Consider the following 17,920-nt stretch of genomic DNA (forward strand, 5'->3'; position numbering starts at 1 on the left):
TTTACCCTCAACCGTCGTCGTCACTCTTGTCACTCGCTCGGTTCGCCGCTTCGCCAACGGTCCCTCTACAAGAGGACGTTCACATTTGAAACAAATTCTCGCACCGCATCTCTTCGTCATCTGTGGTGCAATTTCCGGACTTCCGTGACCAGAGTGACATCTGGCCAGAGTAGCGTCTGGTCGGTTTCGCTCGTTAATTGTCAATTTGACGGCGTACGTAGGCCGATGTAATTAGGACACCACCGGCCAGCCGGCCGATCCGATCCGATCGTGACCGCGACGTTATCCTTGCCTAGCTTTCAGTTCGACACACCTTTCGACGCGAGAGGTCGCTTTTCCGCAACTTTTTGCAAGCTTTCGGTCCAGGTCCGGCGGTGCTTTGCGGGAAAGCATCCGGTGTGCTTCTCCACACGAATGGAACAGTAACTCATTCTCATGGCACACCAGCCAATAATGTGAGCGACTTTCCGTTTCAGCAGCCGAAAAACAGCACCACAGGACCGCACTTCTTCGCCCGTCCTAATAGTTCCACAGTCAGCAGGATCGGGGCTAGGATTGCGCCCAGCCCGTTCAACACAGACCGGAAGCAGTGTTGGTTAGAAGTACCAACACGGATCAGTCAGGGGGTTGCCGACGGCAGTGTCGTACTTTCGGTGCCAGTAACCCCCCCCCAGGCTTACCGCGTTATGAATGCGGTTTATTGCGTCATAATCCATGCGAAATTAAACAAAGAACCAAGTGTGGCAAGCATATAAACAGAGGGGGCGCATAAACATCATCAGTCGCTGCGGCAGCGACGAGCTGACGAAGTTAACACATGGGCTGAAAAGTCCCGAGCCTGCCTGGCAATAGTACGACTTTCTCTTTCACAAATAGGCCTCAGGGGGTCAGCGATAACCATTTCATTTGGGCGAAGGCGTCATTTTTTTCAAGTCTCTACGACGACGTTGGCAATCAGCAAACCAACGTCTAGTTGTTGTTTCTGAGTTGAAATGGAGTCCTTATAATACCTTGGTAACCATTCGCTTCGCTTGAGCGGTATTTTGTCGCCACCAAGAAGTAGCGTTACATTAAAACACGAAATTGTGTTTGATCCATTGTTTTCTAACGTAACTAAGTAGTCTCACTCGTAGCACAATAACTCGCAAACTTGTGCGTAGAATATCGTGCAATTTGAACCGTTTTCTTTTGAAGGTTAGTACTCGGGACTTTTCAGCCCATGTGTTAAGCGCCAGAAATGCATCAACACGGTGGATGGTTCGTGAGATGATGCGTGCGTGTGTTGTTCGATGTTTCACAGCGTTCGGCCTCAGGTCCGTAGCCGGTAGAATGAAGCGACTGCCTTTGTGCCGTCTCTCTCTCTCTCTCTCTCTCCGTTTAAAAAATCTCGAAAAATAGCGAAAGAGGGAGAGCTTTTCTCTCTCTTGAAAATTTGCCGCTTTTCTTTTGCCGCTATCGCCCTATCGCGCTCTGCTATCCGTCCAGGGATACACTCACGGGTTTTTCAGTAACTCCGGCCGGGCACGCAGCAGGATGCTCTCCCGCTACTGGATGCTGTGCGCTGGAAGTCGCTTCCGTGTGTTATGCGTCCGCCTGCGTACGAACACTCGCTGCGGAAACTCTGCTCTGGCTTGGAAAGTTTGGTTCGCCCAATTCGCGCTTGCGATAGCTTTCGCTCAGTTTTGGGGGGGGGGGAGGTACCACTCACTGCCGTGGGCCGCGAGTGCCGACACCCGACGAAAGCTCCTGCGGTACCTCCAGAGAACGAGCCGAGCGCTGGCCTAGGAAGTGGCTTATAAAACGGACACGAACCATGGGGCCTGGAGTCAGTCAGCAGTTGGCAGCTTCCGCAGCATCCACAATCCCTAGCATAGACCCTAGTGGTGTGCCCCACCGCAGCCTGTGGTGTGTTCGGGTTCTGCCTCTCTCTCTCTCTCCCAACTCCCATTGAGTCGTGTGTGTGTGTGTGTGTGTGTGTGTGTGTGTGTGCGTGTGGAAGTGTACTGCTTGTCTGTGCGTGTCCAACGATGCTAACCGTAGCAGGCATCATGCCCTGCAAGTGACCATTGTGACTCGTTTGGACGAGTGAAAGTGGCTGAATAGCGCCTACTTCAAGGACCGCCACGAAGCAGGGCGTTTTGTGGGGGCGTTCTGGGGGCGTTCTACGAATGGACTAGACTTCGGCCACAGCAAGGAAGCCGCATGGAGCAAAACACACAATAGAGACACTAGATCGTTCACAGCGAGCGAGCGAGAGCCGAATACGGAAGAAGTTAGGAAGTCAAGGCTCTTTCTCCAACTGGATCACTGTCTCCAACAACAATCCAACAATCAATCAAGAGTGGTGGTAGGAAAGAAGTGTTTTTTCGCCTTTGTTGTTGCGTGTTCAGGAATGGGGGCTCCGTGGAATGGAATAGCGTAAATGGAATAGCGCTCCCACAACATAAAGAAAAGCTCGAAACGAGTGCTCCAGACAAAGCTTCGTATCCTCGCAGCGTATCCTCGCTCACCACAATAGTCGAAAAGCACAACAGTCGAGGCAGTCGAGACCGTCACTCAACCATCACCACCATCATCGCATCGGTGGTTTCACCATAGGAGCCCCAGCTAAGGGTGTGTGTGTGTGTGTTTGTGGTGTGCGTGAGTGGCCGCGAGTGGGGCTACGAATTGCCGAGGACGACCGAAGACAGACCGACCGACCGACCGACCGACCGACCCAGCCTGCTAGCCTGCCCGCCAGCACCCGGAGGATGCTGAGGATGGAACAGGATATTCTAACGGGTCGACGGTCCGGTGGCGTTTTCTGCGGCAGGTTGTCGCTGCTCGCTATCCTGATGCTGCCGGCCACCGTCCTTGCCCTGCCTGATGCCATTCGAATCGGTAAGTCGTACGCACGTTTGTTTGACCAACCAACAGGTAACATCATCATCACAGGGCAGGGGGCATCTTCAAGTTAGAGCTAGGGCATGGTGAACTGGAAGGTCTCCTCAAACATGCTCCTGTGGATCTGTCGTGGAAGATATGATACGAGTAACGAGAAGCGCTTATCTGGAGTTATATGTAAATTCTACGATGTTCTATGCGTTGGAGCGTTGCACTGAGAGTTCACGTAAAGCCGAGGCCGAGTACATTCTACGCGTCGAAGGTGCGCACCGCTCGCTCGAAAACCTAATGGATAGTTCCCCCAACAACCACTTTGAGTAAGTAAGTTTCCTGCGGAAACGATATTGACGGTCAACTGAACGCGGCTGGTACGGTGCTGGCCACCTGGAAGACAGAGAGGATAGCGACAGTGTACTGGGAACTTTCATTTCTTTTGTTGTGACATCCAGACGAGATCTTGTTCGCCGAAGACCGAACCCTAATGTCCGGAAATCCTTCACCTTCGCACGGTACCGGTGATAAATTGCTCTCCCTAGCGTTTCTGTCACCGGTCCGGTAAACCGAGTCCTTCGCACTTCCCGGTTCCCCCAGCCGGCGAGTCGATGGAAGGTTGCTATGGTTTCGGTTCGCGTTGCTAGGGTTGGGGTATGCTTTATAGCGGAGAGATTATTTGTGCCTTTATTGTCACCACCAATCACCGGCACCTGGCACAGTGGAATGTCTTTTACGCTACGGCGAGGTCTTTTTTCCGTAAACCCCGCGAGGGTACTTGTATATCCGACGTATAACTAGATTTTGGGGTCGAGAAGACTGCTCGAATGAATTAAAAGTTGAGAAAGAATAACCTACCATCGCTTACTACTACTGTAGTGTCTCAGCCGTGTTGGATCCAGCATGAGTTGGATACCCACATTGACACTAGACCTCCCCACTAGAAAAGGTTTTCGTCTTGGTTGCCCGCTAGTCACGGAGTCACGCTCAAATTGTTTGTGCACGGTCCCCATGGAGTACTAGACATGACAGCCAGGCAACCACTGTTTTATCTCGGCCAGGCTTCGTGACATAAATTACAAAAGAGAAACACAAACAAAGCGCTTTAGGTCCGGCGATTTTGCTTCAAGAATGTTCGGAATTCTGGTCGGTTGCCGGTTCTCGAGGATATGGCGGATACCTCGGAAACGTCTTCCAAGCACCGGCGGAGGGATGTTTGGTTGTTTGATAGTAGGTTCGACGAGATTTATTGAATCCCATCAAGTCGTCGGGTTGATGTGGTGAGTGGTGTTTGGTAGTACAGCACAAACCCTTAGTTTCCGTAGTTTTTGTTTTACGCTTGACGTCATAGATATTTGACTTTTCTAAACAGGCACGACCATAACCCGATTCTATTTCCTAGGCAGGTGTTGCAAGATAAAACGGATATCGGAGAATTGAAACTTAGAACTGAACTCAGATACTTAGAACTGATATCATTCGCTTGGAATGAATGTCAACGCGTACATCAAAAAGGACCGGGGTCCGGGGCCGGTTCGGGATCTCATTGGTTATTATTTATTGTCGGTTGGGTGGAGACGCTGGTTAGTTTGGGGTATTTGGGTTTTCATTTTGGATTTCTGGCGGTGTTGTTGTCCGGATCATGGTCCGGAGCGGGAGATGCTGTCGGTCGGCATGGCAGAGTTCACTACATTTAGTTAGAGTTACTGCTACAGCGGTCTATATTTCCCTCTTTTGCGAAGGCGGACTGTTCCACCCTGACGACGATCATCAGGAGATTGCGTTTCGATACGCGGTCGAGAAGATCAACTCCGACCGGACGATACTGCCCCGCTCCAAGCTGCTCGCCCAGATCGAGCGCATCTCACCCCAGGATAGCTTTTTGGCATCGAAGCGTGGTAAGTTCGTCGCACGGGCGCTGAATATACCCGTGGCCGTCATCATAGGCTTTCGTTTCGTATTTCCTGCGCTCTCCACAGTGTGCCACCTTCTAGGCGTTGGTGTGGCCGCCATCTTCGGACCGCAGTCATCGCACACCGCCAGCCACGTACAGAGCATCTGCGATACGATGGAGGTAAGCCAAATCCGCAATATTACCCGAAGGCCAGGAGGTCGATTGGAGTCGATTGGACATGTTTACACTGGCCCATTTCTGGCCCAGCCGATTGGCTCGTCCCGGGGTACCGGTGCTTGGAGACGCCTTTACAAGGCGTGACCGTAACGTAGCAACAGCACCTACGTTGCTACGTTGCTACCAACAAACTAATGACATTTCAGTACGATATTGCAAAACTTGCGCCGCCCATTGGGACAGTTTTCTTCGCGCTACCCATTTATTTCTTTTCCTTTTTTTTTCTTCAAGAAGGAGTATTATTTATTATTATTAGAACGGGTCGTCTGTCCTATTGCGGTCCTTGAGCTGCATTGAGGCGTGCTAGGTCCTACTTTTGCATTTCAATGCGAAACCGCAACCAACTTCAATCAATTTGTCAAAACATCGCTCGTAAAAACACAACGTTAATGTAAGCAACAGCCGTTACTGTGATTGCCGGATAAGAAGAAGTCAAGACTCGTTTTCACCGCTGCCATTGAACGGAATCGCGCTGTCTGTCGAACCAATTGATTCGTGATCGGAAACCAGCACGACTTTACTGATACGCTTCTTCCCTTCCCTCGACCTCCCGTATGAACCTTTGTCCACAGATTCCTCACCTGGAGACGCGCTGGGACTATCGGTTGCGGCGTGAAAGCTGTCTCGTGAACCTGTATCCCCACCCAAGCACACTGTCGAAGGTAAGTCCTCTGCGGCGGCGCGTCCTTCAACTCTGCTCCCAACTCTGCTCTTTCTTGTGCAGGCGTACGTCGACCTGGTCGCCGCCTGGGGTTGGAAGTCGTTCACCATCATCTACGAGACGAACGAGGGGCTCGTGCGGATGCAGGAGCTGCTGAAGGCGCACGGTCTGTCCGAATATCCGATCACCGTGCGCCAGCTGAGCGATTCCGGCGACTATCGGTAAGTTCCGGTGGTGGGCGGGGGGCGGTGGGGGGCGGGTTTGCCACCCGGGGGCCGGTGGTTCGCTCCAGGGATTGGTCAAGTTCTGCTCCCAGGGCTCGACGATGATTGTCAGGCCCTTTGTGAGGGTGCGCTCTATAGAGGTTTCAATGTACGAGTCTCGACTCGGATTCGAACGACCTGAACAACTGATTCGGAGAGAAGGTGGGACGTTAACGAGACTGACGGCGGACGTAAAATTTATATGAATTCACCCCAATCCGGTCACCTTTTCTTGCTCGCTCAGCTCAGCAGGAGTCTCTCAAGAGCCGAGTAGCTTCGGTAGTCGCCGAGTAGCCTGCCAGCCTAGTGAGTCGGTCGTAATTCTTTCGGCCTATTCTTCCCGGTCCAAGCAGCTTCATTGCTACTTCCCATTTTGTTCCGGAAGCACCGCGGAACAAAACCTACTTTCAACTTCACTGCTCTATAAATACGGCTGCTCGAAACAGCTCGAAACTACGCGAAGATATGGCCCAGCTGATTGATTTTTACTCTCATTGCGGCTCCAACCCGAAACTGCAGGCCACTGCTGAAGCAGATTAAGAACTCGGCCGAATCCCACATTGTGCTGGACTGCTCGACCGAGCGCATCTACGAGGTACTGAAGCAGGCCCAGCAGATCGGCATGATGAGCGATTATCACAGCTACCTCATCACTTCGCTGGTAAGTGCCGTGCCGTGGGCCGACCGAAGCTCTGTCGAAGGACTGGGTTACTGTCCCTTTTTGTGTTGTGTTGTGTCTTGTGTCCCCGTACAGGATCTACACACCATCAACCTGGACGAGTTCAAGTACGGCGGCACCAACATTACCGCGTTCCGGTTGGTAGACCCGGAGAACCCAGAGGTAGCGCAAGCGATCCACAACTGGACCATCGGCGAGACACGACTCGGCAAGAAGGTCGACTTTAAGTCAGCGGTACGTACTTGGCACGCCGTTCGGTGTCGAAGGTCTCACTTCGAGATTCGACCGAATTTCGTTACCGTTTACTTCTTTCCTTCATTATTGCATTCATGCTTCGGTTTTTTCGGTTTCGCCCCCTTTGGCTCACTCTTTGGGGTCCCCGCTAGGAGAACGTGACCATAATCAAGGTAACTATTTTCAAGAGAGAACTGCGGGAGAGAACGAGAACGAGATGGATCGACTGGCCAGCTCTAAGCCAGGGGTTCAATTCGTTCCGGTGTAAATCTTGCCGATCTTGTCGTTTCTCGCAGGCGGAAACGGCACTTATGTACGATGCGGTGCACCTGTTCGCCAAGGCACTGCACGACCTGGACACCAGCCAGCAGATCGACATCCACCCGCTGTCCTGTGACACACAGGACACATGGCCCCACGGTTACAGTTTGATCAACTACATGAAAATCGTACGTTCTGTCTGTCTCGATGCCCGGACGGGCTGCTCTTTCGCTTACTTGGCTGCTCTTGCTCTTGGTAGGTGGAGATGCGTGGCCTGACGGACGTGATCAAGTTCGATCACCAGGGCTTCCGGAGCGACTTCGTGCTGGACATTGTCGAGCTGGGGCCGCAGGGTCTGCGGAAGAGCGGCACCTGGAACTCGACGTCCGGCGTTAACTTCACGCGCACGTACGGCGAGCACCAGAAGGAGATCGTCGAGATCTTGCAGAACAAGACGCTGATCGTGACGACGATCCTGTCCGCGCCGTACTGCATGCGCAAGGACTCGGCGGAGAAGCTGACCGGCAACTCGCAGTTCGAGGGCTACGCCATCGATCTGATCCACGAAATCTCGAAGATCCTCGGCTTCAACTATACGATCCGGCTGGCCCCGGATGGTCGCTACGGCAGCCACAGCAAGGAGACGGGGTAATCTCGCAGGAATTCTATCCCATCTTATCTCCCGAATAGCTGCTCATACTCTCTTCGTCCGCAGCGAGTGGGATGGGATGATCAAGGAGCTGCTGGAGCAGCGGGCCGATCTCGCGATCGCCGACCTGACCATTACCTTCGACCGGGAGCAGGTGGTCGACTTCACGATGCCGTTCATGAATCTCGGCATCTCGGTGCTGTACCGGAAGCCGGTAAAGCAACCGCCCAACCTGTTCTCCTTCCTGTCGCCCCTTTCGCTCGACGTCTGGATCTACATGGCGACCGCGTATCTGGGCGTTTCGGTGCTGCTGTTCATCCTGGCGCGGTGCGTACTACCTCACTGGTTTCACCATGCAACCAAACACACGGACCATGACATAAGAACAACCACACACACACACATACACACCTACACCCTTTACAGCTCTCCATTGAGATCTCTGAAAGTCATTGACACATCCCGAAGTCGGCTGAAGAATCCTTTTTGTAGGTGTCCTCACGGAAAGTGTGTGAAGTTGGGAAGGCAGTCTGCAGGCTAAACTTCAGTCTGCAGGTCTGTGATTGTGATTCAAATGTCTAATGACTTTCCAGGCTGAAGTTTGACGTTTTGAAAGTCAAGTAATTGGTAGTTTAAAATCCAAACACTTGTATGGATCATCCTACACATACCCGTTTAGCTGTAGCATCACCTCGACTTCTCTCTCTCTCTCTTTCTTTCTTTCCTGCTCGGACTTTCACTTCTCGGTTCGACCGAAATTCCTCTGTCCACGGCCTGCCGACGCTTCAGCTTCACCCCGTACGAATGGCCAACCCCAAACCCGTGCGATCCGCACCCGGAAAAACTGCAGACGCAGTTCACGCTGATGAACTGTATGTGGTTTGCGATCGGCTCGCTGATGCAGCAGGGCTGCGATTTTCTGCCGAAGTAAGCTGGTGGTCCGTGGTTCGGGAGGAGTTCAGAAATTGTTCCGCAAGTCTTTGAGTTTTGTTTTTCGCGCCTGCAGGATGTAGTGTGGGATCTGTTAGGTAGATGAGAGTTGTTAGCTGAGCGAGCCAAAGCCGAATCGTTGGTCCTAGTGCCGTGGTTTCTTTCTCCATTTTTTCTAGTAACGCGGGTTTTTGTTTGGTTCCGTTTTCGTCACAGCATAGCATTAGAATTTTGTTCCCGTTTCTGTAGTATCCCGTCCTGGAGTATTTCCTAGTGCACCACCACCACCATCAACAAGCACCAGTTTGTTTTTTGTTTCGGCCGTGTGTGCGGGGAACCTTGCGGATCTCGATTCTTCCTAGTGTCCAATGGATGACTAATTGGCGGGGTGCCGATGAGTGAGATCAAGACTGTCGAAAGCGCTGAACATCAGAGCTGAGCTTTTTTCTGTTTCAACTTGACTCTAAAGTGGTTGAGCGATGAGTGTTCGGCAACCAGGTTAAAGGTCACAGGCTATACCAGAGAATTGAAATCTGTGCTTCTGAAAGTGTAAAAGCTTTCTCCTCTACCCTGGTCAGGCAACAGCAACAGAGCTCGACAAAACCGGTGATTATGCACATCGTCCAATACGCCTGGCACTCCCTGGCACTTGTGAGTACTGACGTGTGTGTCAAAACAAACATAAGATGCGGTAGAATGCAAAAACCTGGCAATTTCCTTTCCAGCGGTAATCCGCCCTCCGAGACTTGCTTTCGCCGCGTGTTCCGCATGTCGCTAAGTTGCAGCGCCCAATTTCCCGGATTACGATTACGCCATTGATTGAAAGCCCCTGCTTGGAGCTTAACGGCGGAAGTCTTCTCCGGTGGAAACGGTGGAAGACCCCAGGCGTTGCCGGTGTCGTCAAAACACCAAAACCGCGGAAGCCAGAGAGACTCGAATTTAAATTCGATAAATGGCCTACAACCGGATGACCAAAATCCCGGCATGTCCCGGCATCGCGGCCCTTCGTGGACGCTCTAGGGACGCGTTCCGGAAGCAGCTCTCGAGGCGGGGGTATTTCAGTTTCGGTTATTAGCCAAGGCGAGGCGATTGTTTTCCCCGCTTCCAGCTCTAGAATGCTGGTGAGATCCTCGGTGTGACGATGCCTGGGTGACTTTGTGATCCATATTTCCTTTTCTTTATTTTTTTTTTGCTTCTCCAATACTTACTGTTTGGTATTACTTATGGTATTATTTCGTCCTCCTTTTTCGATTCTTCAATTTGAAATTAATTAACATTTCGATCGGCTGTATGTGTTGTGATTTTGCAATGTGATTCGTTTGCTATCGTTTTCTGTTTCGTTTGTTACTGAGCTTTCTCCATTTTCGCACTGGAATTTCTTACTCTTTTACAGTGCATTTGATTCAGCGTCTTTAGCGTCCGATTATTTATTCCACAGTCTTCTTGCGCTTTTGTTTGTGCGCACACTTTCGTTCGAGTTAAATTTTCCGTTTTTCAGTTTGTGTTTTTTTGGGGCCACTTTTGGTGTCGTTTGCCTGTGGTTTGTTTGTGATACAACATAAAACCATCAACTTCGCCTCCTTTTTGTGCCACTGACCACAGAGTACAACAACAAGCAAACAAAACCCAAAATCACTGTTCAAACACATACACACACACATTGACCGACCGTTGCCATTCCACGTTCCATCCATCGTTCTGTTGCCACTCCACTCCGCTCCAGGTTCACCCCGTACGAGTGGGAAAACCCGCACCCCTGCAACCGGGAGCCTATGTTCCTGGAGAACAGCTTCACGCTGCTGAACTCGCTCTGGTTCACGATCGGGTCCCTCATGCAGCAGGGTTGCGATATCGCCCCCAAGTAAGTGCCCTGCCCTGCGTCTACCGACGCTCGCCGTGCCGAACCGTGACCTTAACATTTGTGTTTGCGCTTTCTTCTGTTGTGAGTCCTTTGTGCTTTTCAACACCTTCTGGTGCCTGCTCATAGCCGCTACTATGCTCTATGTCAATGTTACTCTCTGTCTCTCTGTTTCGTAACTCTCTCTCTCTCTCGCTCTCTTTCTGGCTCTACCTTTCCGATTGCGGGTACTCTCCCAAGGCCTTTGTTGTTTTGCAAGGACTACGATCACCTGCACTCATGGTTAGACACAGGCTTCGTGTCATTCACACACACACACACACACACACACACACATGACTGTGCATTATTCAATCCATCATCTCACACGGTACCGGCGGCTCAATTGTAGATATTAACCGAAGAACACTTTAAGCGTTCTCAAGTTTTTTTGCGTTGCTTTGAGAGAGGGAGAGCAATAACGAGAAAGGAATACGCTGATAAGAGAAAAGTGTTCAAGGCCCCCCCCGCCCCGTAGCGAATCACGTTGTGACTTGGATTTCTAAACCGGAAAAGCACTTTGCTGTTTGCTGGTAAGTTGCGTTCCAGCCGATGCACTGCAGCGTTGCAATGCGCCTAGAATGCTGCAATCTGGTGTTAGCGGGAAATCTTAGCCGAGTTTTGCTCCTCGGCCTCAGCTTGTCTTTGCCCGTGTAACGACCCATGTGCGTTACGCCCCACCGTTCGGTGTAACGGAACGGCACCGGGAATCATCACCGCATCAGCCTCGCTCATCTCGCACACACATCCACATGGCCCGCACATTTTGATCCGCATGCCCTACTGTTTTGATTTGGTGACCCCCCACCCCCCTCTTATTCGGCGTTGCGGCTCGTGAAGATAGGGCCGGAAGGGCAAGAGAAAAGAGAAAAAAGGCGTTAGGCGCGTGTTAGGTTAGGGGTAGGTCGGGTCGGGTGGCGCTGCAAAGATCATGATGCGCTCGCTCTAATTTCCCACTTCTCCTCCGTCCGTGTTTTCCCGTTTCTGCACGCCGGAACGATCCTTCGATCCTTCCGCCTACCGCAAGGGCCGTCTCGACGCGTATGGTGGCCGGCATGTGGTGGTTCTTCACGCTGATCATGATCTCCTCTTACACCGCCAACCTGGCGGCGTTCCTCACCGTCGAGCGGATGGACTCGCCGATCGAGTCGGCCGAAGACTTGGCGAAACAGACGAAGATCAAGTACGGTGCGCTACGTGGCGGCAGCACGGCCGCCTTCTTCCGGGTAGGTTTCCGGGGAGTGAAGGTCAAGGTCAAGGTCGTGTCTGTTTCGGTTGTTGATGTGTTTGTGTGGGTCGGTTTTTCTTTGTCGGCCACAGGACTCGAACTTCTCCACGTACCAGCGGATGTGGTCGTTCATGGAGTCGGCCCGACCCTCCGTTTTCACCGGCAGCAACGTCGAGGGCGTCGAGCGAGTGGTGAAGGGGAAGGGCAGCTATGCGTTCCTCATGGAGTCAACCTCGATCGAGTACGTCATCGAGCGGAACTGTGAGCTCACCCAGGTTGGCGGAATGCTCGACTCGAAGGGCTACGGCATCGCGATGCCCCCGAGTAAGTGTCGCGCGATCGGGATCGGGAATGGTCGCTCCTCTCACTGCCGCTAGTAGCCGCCTCACTTCATCTTCGACTTTTCAGATTCACCCTTCCGGACAGCGATTAGCGGCGCGGTGTTGAAGCTGCAGGAAGAAGGTAAACTGCACATACTCAAGACGCGCTGGTGGAAGGAGAAGCGAGGCGGTGGATCATGCCGGGTAGGTAGTCGGCTCTTGTGGGCAGCAGCAGCACCCCCCCCGGGGGGCTCACGCTCTGTATCTCTCGGTTTGTCTCCCCCAGGATGAAACGTCAAAGGCGAGCTCCACGGCCAACGAGCTGGGGCTGGCCAACGTGGGCGGAGTGTTCGTCGTGCTGATGGGTGGCATGGGCGTGGCGTGTGTCATTGCGGTGTGCGAGTTCGTCTGGAAAAGCCGAAAGGTGGCCGTCGAGGAACGGGTAAGCCCCATACTGCACTGATTCCGTTGGCCTTTGGAGCTGGCAAAAAGCAGAAGTCCACACGGGAAACGTTTCGATTGGCGATCGGTAGGGGTCGGAGCTGACAAAAACGAAAGAAGTGAGCATACGGGGAAAGGGGTTTTCTGGTAGGGAAGTGTTGTGAGGGGAAGCCAATAGGGATAGTGTGTGTGTGTGTGTGGATCCATATCATGGTGGTTTGATTGATTCTTCAGCGTATTCTCTTTTGCCGCCGCTCTTTCGGAGCATTTTTTCACATCTTTGTCTTTTCTCTTTCTTTCTCTCTCTCTCTCTTCCTTCCTTCTTCTCTTTTGCCACCTTTTCGCTTCTCTCTGTCTTTTCTTCGGTTTGGATTTGTTTTCTTCTTCTTTTCATTGCCTATCACATGTATTTTTTCTCGTTCCTGTTTCGTTCTCTTCTCCCTTCGAGCGCTTACGCTCGGCTCGTCGCCTAGCAGGAACCGTATCAGAAGAAGCAACCCAAGGAGTGCACGTTTGAGTAGATTGGCCATCCTTCCAACCCCCTCCCCCCCCCATCATGCCACCCACCATCCATATGGGTTGGTCACGGTTACCCTTACCTTCGTCCCCACCCGTGACTGGCCAAATTCTCTCTCGCTCCTCTCTCTTTCTATCTCTCTCTCTCTGCATCTATCTAGCTTTCCTTCTTTTCTATCTCGCGCTCTGGAGGCTCGCTCGGAGTAACGGCTATCGAGCTGCCAGAGAGCCCGCACTTTATCTACCTGTCATCTACACCCTCCATGACACCCTTCTACACAACGAAGATGATGATGATGATGAACGCTGTCGGGTTTCGTAGCGAAGCCAACAAATGATTACCAAATGAAGACCACAATGCGTTCGGTGGCCGAAGGGCTCGAAGTGGCCAGCACACCACGCCACGGGTTTCCGTTGCCTCCGTTGTTTTTGTTTTCGTTTTGCGCCAACGGACCGGGTCTGCCGGGGGGAAAAGGTCTACATACGAGCACTCTCCCGACGCCCTGTCTATTCATATCCACGCCGCTCCACGTCGATCGCAATCGAAGCCATCTCTTATATGTTGTTAAACACCAAGAGTAAAACTGCCACCAAACTGACCCGGTGCCGGCAGCGATAGCGGTTACGGTCGGTTTCGATAAAATGGCACTAAGAGAGAGAGAGAGACAGACAGAGAGAGAAAGAGATAAAGAAAGAGCAAAACAAACCGATCGCGGAAGTGTCAAACTTGTATCATAACACATACTTTGCACAGTACGGCCAGGTAACAGGTAGACGATACAAAACAAAAAAAAAAACAATACCAGACCGTATGCTAATGAGAACTAGCTGGAGTTGGAGGTAAACCCTACGATATGAAACAATTCAAGATGGACGGGGGCCTCGCGAGATCACGGCACGGAGGCAGGAAGCCCGATCACCTGAGGTGAAGCAACGCATGAACGTCACTAAACATTAACCCTTTTTTGTATAATGATCGTAACGATTAATATAAAGACAACACACATAGGGGGCGTAACACACCGAGAAGGGAAAAAAGGGAATGGATTGAGAACGAAATAGTCAGCATGAACTCACCTCACTGTGAGATTGATCATCTTGGAATTGTTTGTTTTTTTTTGTCACATTTACTTATCTGCTAGACATTAAACGGAACGAAATAAATAAAAACTGAAAACAAGCGTTTCGAGCGTTCATCATTTCACTCCCGTGCGCCAAATTACCCTTCCGTCCGTCATAGCAGGAATTGCGAAATCTTCTTCGCCGCCGTAATGTCTGTGTTGTGCCAATAAACCGCTCTATCTTCTCGGCCGAGACCACGTAATCTTGACTGACTTCGCTAGCGTTCTCAAAACGGCGCCTCCGGACATCCATCCGGCACACCGGCATACATAGAACGAACGAACGAAAATAATAACACCGATCTACCGATGGATACACCCAGACACCGCGGCATCCAAGGGAACGCGGAATGACCATACCGAAACTAGCCAACGCACACAACAGCCAGACCAAAACACAAACCCAATACTACCCGAAGAAGATCTTCTACGCCTTCCGGGTAAAGAGAAAACAATAGCAAACTCCACCGTGTTGCTGTTGTTGCGTCACTCGTCTCGACCATCGGGCAGCATACGGCTGAGTGCGGGTGCTCAGGTCGATGGGTCGAAGAAGCTGTGCCGACTGCTGAAGGTGAGTTTCATTTTCGTTTCATTTCATTCTGGGTGATGCTGACCGGTTGGAGACGCAGAACTTCTCCACCCAGCCCAAGAAAGTGATACCTGACACCCGAGTGAAGCAGCCTCCGTGGGCTCCCCAGGCGCCTCCATCGCATGACACCAGACAGCTAATCTGACCTTGGTCTGATATGGCAAGGCCACTCATTGAAGTGACATACATTGTGGCCGCCACCAAAATGCGTCTTCGTGGGTCATAGAACAAAGCCCTTAGTTCAACAGCAAACGAATTTTGTTAAATACAAAGAAAAATAACTTTTCGTAGTCAACAGTCTGTTTAAAAAATAAGGTTGGTTGAATGAACGAAATAGAGGCAACACTTGGGGATCAAATTGATGCAAATTCAAAGATTGTAACTATGAGGATAAAGAACACCAAAACTTTCACTGGTGCAAACCAACGTGTTGTTGAAGACCGGTACGTTTCTCCTATTAACTTGGCGAGTTCTGTTAAATTACATTCGGTCGATGGTTCTACCATATTACAAGCTAAAGAATGAGATATAGAATGTGGCACCGATTGAGCGCAAAGCGATCGACCTGTGCAGCGTAATGTTCTACGAATGAGTCGCATGTTAGGCCGTACTGGTCCGTAGGTAGGTCCTAAAGTTAACCCAATCGGCTTAAACTAAAATCAGCCTTTTTCAACACGATGCGATATCGAACGTCTTAAGATGTGTGATGTGTTTAGTTCACTTCATCATTCAGGCTGGATTCGCACTGCAGCCAAATCGATGAGTCCGCCAGCTCGTCTAGCCTAGGCTGGTAGAAGTCCGCTAGGTAAACTACAGAAAATGCCGAAAATAGCCTAGACGCTGGTTTCATCTGTTGCTCATCATTTTGAATAATAAGTGAGACTAGGTGCGCTCGGTGGAAGGCACTCTCTCAAGCGAGTGTTTACCAGGGGTGTTCGTTGAGAATGAGACTGTTTTTAACACACAAAAAATGTTTATAAAATTTTAATGCGATTTTCTATTTTATTCAAAGTATGTGCCATCGCTAGCTATACATTTCTCCTATCTCTCTGCTAAATCATGGATTCCCAGACGAAAGAATTCTTCGACTTTTTAAGTAAACTAATTAGTCATCCATTTCGACTTCCTCGTAGAAAAACGAAGGGCTGCTCAGCCAATACGTGTCCCATCGATGAAAATGAATGATATTCGGAAAGAACCAAGTCTGGTGAATAACGCGGGGAGGATAGCAGCTCCCATCCAAGTGATTTGATAGTATCCTGAAACAGTTTTGTTTTTTGGGGCGCCTGGTGCTTAGGCCACGGGCCACCAGGCGCCTCCATTTAGAAAACAGAACGGCTTTTTGGTCGTTTTTCGATCAATGCATGGTTCAAATTGATCATTTGTTGTCAGTAGCGATCGGAATTAACGTTTTCATCAGGTTTTAGGAGCTTGTGAAACACCACACCTTTCTGTCCCATCAGAAAGTCCGTTTTTTGAGTCCTTGTGTGTGTGTGTGTGTGTGTGTCTGGGTGCACGTGTGTGTGGCAAATCAATTCAATCAATTCACCTAATTTGTCGCCGCCTGTAGGCCGCGCCAGGACGAACGACGCGTGAGACTTGAGCTGGGATGGGTAGGGTTCGGTTGGGTTCGGTTGGATTGGGGTTTTCACGGACCCTCAAAGGGATGGCCGGAGGGGGATGCCTATGGGTGGTGGTGGGCGGTTCAGCATCACAGGATCTCAGGACACAGCATCGTAGCTCGGGGCAACCAACCTGCTTTCTGCGGCAGCGACGGCGACGGCGGCTTCTATCAACTGTGACCGTGCCGTGGGGTTCACCTATCAACCGAACAACCGCGAGGGATTGCACCACTTCCTCTACAAGCCTCCCTCACTCCTCACCGCCCACCACCAACACCCAACATCGCTGGGTTGGGTGCGGATTGCGTATCCCAGGTCGCAGCAGCAGCCAAATCACCAGGCAAATCGCAAACCGTGTGTGCCGTGTGTGTGTGTGCAGTGTGTGTGTGTGCGGTGTGTGTGTGTGTGCGTGTGTCTGGTTGAAGAAAATTTTGGATGGCCACCCACACACCCACACTCGGTTCGCTCGGTTCCGCGCCGCGCGCTGAACCAAGAACCATGACCCCACCCGAAACTATTCCGTGGACGACGGGGACGGGGCGGGGAATAGGACCGGGAGGCGGTGGGATGGTTCAGAGAAGGACGGAGTGACGGTGGTGGTGGTGGTAGGGGGGGTTTTTTCGCGTCCTTTTTCGCGGCGGTGGCGGAGGAAACGCTCTCTTTCTTGGCGCTCGCCGGCGCTCCCTGGCGAACGAATCTGCGATGTCAACCCAAGCCACCCAAGTTTTCACCCCTTGCCTTCACCCCACCCTTCAACTCGAAGATCCACCAAAGTGACCCGCAGTGAGTGTTTTGATGGGTTGGACTCTGGGTTTGATGGAAAATCCACCGTTTTTTGCTGCACACAAAGCTCGAACCTTTGCGGAAACAGAATCGGAAATCCAGATCCCTCCGGGGTAGAGGGAGTGGGAGGGAGGGAGGTATGGGTGCGAGTGGCAAATTTTCCTTCGACGCTCTCGTACTCTTCGGCGGGTTTCGGCGTTGCCGTGCCGTGCCGTGCCGTGCCGTGCCGTGAGAAGCCAACTTCCTTTTGTCGAGCAGTTTCGACGCTCTTTCGCAGGCGGCGCGCCGCCTCTCAGCGCGCAGCATCCGCAGCTGCGTGTTAAATTCCCCCCGCTCGCCTCTTTCCGCACCTGCTGCTGCTGGTGCTGGTGCTGCTGCTGGTTGTGGTGGTGGTCTGCTTGGACACCTTGTTTTGCTGTGCACACTTTCGGACACGAGAGAAGGTTCGGATTTTCGCCCCCCGAAATTCGGGATGATTTTCGCGAACGAAAAAAAAAGGTGCATAGAATGAAGCTTGATAAGAGGATGCGAGCGAGGCACTCAGTGCTCTCTCTTGCGGGATGCGGGTGAGTGATGCGAAGCGATGCTGTGCGATATGAAAAGCACGGTCGGGTGCAAGTGTCCCGAAGGGGAAGCAGCAAAAACATGGCGGCGGCCATCAACCGCCGGGATACGGGAGGGCTGGTGGGCCGGTAAATGAGTGAGTGTACGCGGGGGGGGG

General features: G+C 51.7%; 1 protein-coding gene across 1 annotated transcript; it reads left to right on the forward strand.

The window, feature by feature from the left end:
• The first annotated feature begins 2,759 nt into the window (after positions 1-2,759).
• On the forward strand, positions 2,760-13,115 carry LOC128278870 (glutamate receptor ionotropic, kainate 2). Its single transcript, XM_053017600.1, has 18 exons — positions 2,760-2,880; positions 4,617-4,772; positions 4,854-4,948; positions 5,578-5,667; positions 5,730-5,887; positions 6,449-6,590; positions 6,684-6,842; positions 6,995-7,015; positions 7,139-7,291; positions 7,363-7,751; positions 7,819-8,079; positions 8,542-8,679; positions 10,406-10,543; positions 11,607-11,805; positions 11,900-12,131; positions 12,216-12,331; positions 12,414-12,569; positions 13,045-13,115. Exons 1-18 carry the CDS (start codon positions 2,760-2,762, stop codon positions 13,087-13,089), a joined length of 2,769 nt encoding a protein of 922 aa, XP_052873560.1. The 3' UTR covers positions 13,090-13,115.
• The last annotated feature ends 4,805 nt before the right edge of the window (positions 13,116-17,920 follow it).

Source organism: Anopheles cruzii, chromosome X (genome assembly GCF_943734635.1).
Source record: "Anopheles cruzii chromosome X, idAnoCruzAS_RS32_06, whole genome shotgun sequence".
NCBI classification, from domain to species: domain Eukaryota; kingdom Metazoa; phylum Arthropoda; class Insecta; order Diptera; family Culicidae; genus Anopheles; species Anopheles cruzii.

What these genes read in the sequence shown, in the direction of transcription:
- LOC128278870 (XM_053017600.1), top strand. Translation starts at nt 2,760, where the DNA reads ATGGAACAGGATATTCTAACGGGTCGACGGTCCGGTGGCGTTTTCTGC. An exon ending in AGGTCGACTTTAAGTCAGCG is followed by an intron (nt 6,843 to 6,994) that starts GTACGTACTTGG and finishes GGTCCCCGCTAG; the next exon opens with GAGAACGTGACCATAATCAA. An exon ending in GGCTGCGATTTTCTGCCGAA is followed by an intron (nt 8,680 to 10,405) that starts GTAAGCTGGTGG and finishes ACTCCGCTCCAG; the next exon opens with GTTCACCCCGTACGAGTGGG.